At 27.7% G+C, this 4,502-nt stretch overlaps 1 protein-coding gene across 1 annotated transcript in view; it reads right to left on the bottom strand.

Moving 5' to 3' along the window:
- LOC106767415 (glycerol-3-phosphate acyltransferase 3) overlaps positions 1 to 1,384 on the bottom strand; it is a gene marked incomplete in the record, with an annotated part of 7,469 nt that extends 6,085 nt beyond the window's left edge. Inside the window, 2 exon segments of the mRNA XM_014652299.1 lie at positions 1,001 to 1,180; positions 1,340 to 1,384. Coding sequence (XP_014507785.1) covers positions 1,001 to 1,122 — 122 coding nt within the window.
- Positions 1,385 to 4,502: the final 3,118 nt, after the last annotated feature.

Below are 4,502 nucleotides of genomic sequence, written 5' to 3'. Positions count from 1 at the left end.
GTTCAAAATTTGTCTGATGAAACAGGGCTCTCTGGTCCGGTTTTGTGACCCAGGATGAAAAACAAACCTTGGCTTATTACCTCACTCGTGGACTTCTCTCTGGCTATTAACACCCATTCTTTCCCGTCTCTAACCTATCCAGCTCCCTCACTTTTCTCTGGCCTCTGCCTTCTGTTTATGCATTCAGATTTTTGCCTCCATTGACTTTATTGTTCTTCTTCATATTCTGTATGTTGGTAGTGGGCAGTTCTCTCTTTCAATTTTATTTGTGTTTTTGTTCTTTCAGTTATGCTATAAAAAAAATCTTGTTATGATATATTGTGGGCTATATCTTAAGAATTTTCAATTTTAGTTAAATATCGTGATTTAAATGTCATTTTTGTTATCTAAGTTACTTTCTATACATATGTATGTGTTTAAAGTATAGTTTTATGTTGTAGCTAGGATCTTACTATCCACGTTATGATGCTGCAATTTACGGTCATCCATCCCCTTCCTGATTCTTGGTAGGACCTCAATTTTGACAACATTGGGAAATTTTCTACAACAGCAGGTCAGGATTTAGGTTTTAAAATGTGGAACTCATCATGTTTGACGTTAAATTCTCTCCATAACTATTCCATCATCAGCAATTTTCCAAAAGATAATAATTGACATACCAAAACCACAAAGCAGAAGAACAGCATATGAAGACAAGGTCAAAAAGCTCACATCTACAATGGCACCTGCTGCCTCAGACAAACTAGGTGAAATGTCGAGCAAATCACACCTGAAAACAGAAGTCGTATATGTTGATATTGCATTGCCACGAGATTTCGGAAAACCCGAGGAGAAAAAACTTAAAATGAGAACTTCAAATCAGGAGAACTTAATCTCCATTCCTCAATTAGATCATGCAAACGGAAGACTACTCCATTTTCAGTGCCCCTCATCATTGAGTATCTAAACAACAGTAAAAGCAAGAAATGAAAATGAAAAAGAAAACAGCAGAGGCACATACAGGCGGAGCTTCCCATGCCGTTCATGTTGAACACTGGATCCAGAGGGTAGGTAATCCTCAATGTTTGGCCGATCAAGGTCCAATTCAGAACTCGACGATTTGAGTTTCCCAGTTCTATTCATCTTTGTTACGCTTTCACAACAACCAAAATGGCGTGACTAAACTAGAGACCTTTAAATCCTGAAACAAGCATGGATAAAAATTAAGTGCTTCAATCAAATCTTCAAAGAATTGGTGAACAAATTTCACCGTTCGTTGCAGCAATTTATTGATTGATAAATTCTATAATCTAATTCCACCAAACAGCTTCCATGCAGTGAAATAATTTGGTAAGAAAACCTTTAGCTCTTTCTATAAAAAAAAGATCGTTTTGAGGATTGTGCGAGACATTTCTTGTAATGTAAAATAACCTTTTATTTGTTTTTCAATTTAGTATCACTTTAGTTCACTTTTTTTGTACTTTATCATCTAAGAACATTTTTGCTTTGTTAGAGATAAAATAAGAATTAATAAGGTTATATTGTCTATCAGATAAAACATTTGCATATTTTTTATTTATTATGTTTTAAGTTATCATCTTTCAAATAAAAAATAATTATGTTTTTATATTTAATTGTTTTTAGAAATTAATCGAAACTAGGACTTTTCTCTAACAAACTATATTAAGCAATTTAATGTAAATTGTTATTTGGATAGAATAGTCAGTTTTGATAATATTATAATACCCTATATCTAAAACGATTCTAGACTTATGTAAAATTAGAAAGATACTAATTATAGTACATAAAATTAATAAAATAAAATATATATTTAGATAAAGTTAGAAACATGTTATTTACACCGTTATATAAAGGATATTTTTTCTATTGGTGTACACATTTTATTTTTAAATTTATCCTTTAAATAATTATTTCTTTAAAATTAAAATAATTGTTTTACCAATTTTATCTTTTAAGTCTTTTTTTTTTTAATTTAACCATTGTTTTTCCAAGTATTTAACCATTATTTCAAATTAAAATAAACTATCCATAAGAGAAAAATATATAAAATAAACAAAAACTATCTAAATACAAAAATTATTTACATTTATTTTTATATTGTAGTTATATTATTATTATTATTAATATTTACTTTGTTATTAAAGAAACAAGTCAACACATGCCCACACCACATGTATTTCCACAAGTTTCTATAAAAAAAATTGGCAATGTCTTTGAATTAACTTTGTCTTTTAAAATTAATATAAAAATGAATTTTTTAATTAGCTGATAATTTGTTTTTTTTTAACGAGTTTGGTTGTGTTTCGAATAATATTAGTTTAAATCGTTTTACATAACTTTAGATCTAACCTAGTTAGGGGTAAATCTTAATTATTTACTAATTTTAGTAACGATTTGTTTGCTTATATTTATTAACAATGTTATTATTATTATTATTATTATTATTATTATATATATATATATATATATATATATATATATATACTCTATAGTAATATTTTCTTAAAAACGTTACTATAAATAATATTAACAATAAAATTGCAACATTTTTTAAAATGTTATCGTAGATAAATGAATTCACTGTATAATATCCTTTTAATCAAATGTTACTAAGGAAATTATTTAAATATAGATGAATTTAAAGATTAATAATAACTAATCATTATAGTGATTAAATTAAAAATTACTAAGTATCATTAAATGTTATAATTTTAGTAATTAGTGATTATTACAAATATTTGTTTATTTAAAAAAAATATTTTTAGTGTCTTGTTAAGATGTAATTACAAATTATTTTTTAGTCATTTGTAATTTATTTTAGAGATTAAATTTTAGTCAATAAAAGTAATACAATTAAAAACTGACATTTTAATTTTTAATTATCATATTATTAAAAACTTAAATTTTTTTATCTCTATTATCTAGATTTAGATATTGATTTTGCAGTAAATAAAATTCATAAAATCGTAAAACAATTTATTTTTAAAGGTTAGTATAGCATTGAAACAGTTAATATTAATTTTAAAGTTGACATGTTAAAATAATATTTTAATTTTATTAAAACATATACATCAAAATTATTTTAATTTTTAAATTTTTTAGAAAACATGTTATTTTTTTAAAAAAAAAATAATGGAAAAATTATTATATGAAGTAATTACCCAAATTCAACATTATTTTCTAGGCTTGGTTTGCATTCTCTGAAACAGAGTATTACAATGAACGTTGCCACAAGACTCGTTCTTCTGATCGAAATTCTTGGGAGTCACGGGCGGTTCTTCACGTTGCCGCACAGTTTGACTACTTCCTCTTTTGCAAGGGATTCTCCACAACACTACTCATGGTGTGTTGGTATGGAAGGTTGCATTTTTTGGAATCCATCTACACTTAAAAATAGGCATACGATACTCCTCCAAGAAAACACACTTTTCCCTCTTTCAATCTCCTCCCTCTAACACAACTTATCTCATTCTCCTTTTTCTATGCTTTCATTCTTTTATGGATTCTTCGATTATTTACTCTTTTAAAGGTTATTTGTTAGTTTCTAAGTTTCTCAAAAAATTAAGTTTATGTTGTATCATGAGAGGCTTGTAACACATTGTGGATAAATGTTTAAGGACAATGAATATAGATTGCAGAAAAGACCGTAAGGACATTGAATATATGTATCAGGAAATTTTATTCTTTGTGATTTCGTTACTTCGACCATCTTAAGGATTTATTGATTGACGAAATGGACACCAATAACAACTCTATGCTAAAGAAGTCAAACAATGTTTTCAGATAATCTTTGCAGAACCTTTCATGGATATTTCAAAAGTCAAAGAAACCAGTAAGAAGTATACTACAGTAAGAGTTAAGGCATTATCGGTTATAGTTCCAAAAAGATACAAGAAAAAACTTTATCACATGATTAAAATTATTTTTAAAAATTCTCGTCCCAATGCATCTAACCCCACTTTTAAATAAAATAGAGTTAGGAACGACAATCCTCTTGCGGTAAATATAGCCGAAGAAGAAGATATAATTATTGCAGTCACTTTTGAAATAAATATTGTCACCAATTTGAGTATTGCACATTTGTTCAAACAAAAGTGTTTTTACCTCCTACACCAGTGTGGAGGATAGAGAAGAGCATGTGTATTTTGGTGATTCCAGGACAACTCCTTTTTTGGTAAAGAAAAATTTCTTCTAAAGCTCATATTTAGGAAGATTTTGGCCTTGAGTGATGTCTTACTTGTGCCATCAATAAGAGTTAATCTATTCTTTGTAACATTGTTGGAAAAAATTAGGGTTAAAGTGTCATTTGAATATGATAAGATTGTTATGACAAAGAATAATGTTTTTATGGGGAATGAATATTGTGATCAAGGTCTTTTTGTACCCAATATTTCTAAAACCACTAATGAATCTTGTTGATTCATATGAAGCGTGGCATGCTAGATTACAACATGTGAATTTCTTTTATTTTATGAAATTAAAAAGACTAGGATGAGTTAATA

Source organism: Vigna radiata, chromosome 7 (genome assembly GCF_000741045.1).
Source record: "Vigna radiata var. radiata cultivar VC1973A chromosome 7, Vradiata_ver6, whole genome shotgun sequence".
NCBI classification, from domain to species: domain Eukaryota; kingdom Viridiplantae; phylum Streptophyta; class Magnoliopsida; order Fabales; family Fabaceae; genus Vigna; species Vigna radiata.
The sequence above is the reverse complement of the archived record's forward strand: the minus strand, read 5'-3'. Positions and strand labels throughout refer to the sequence as shown.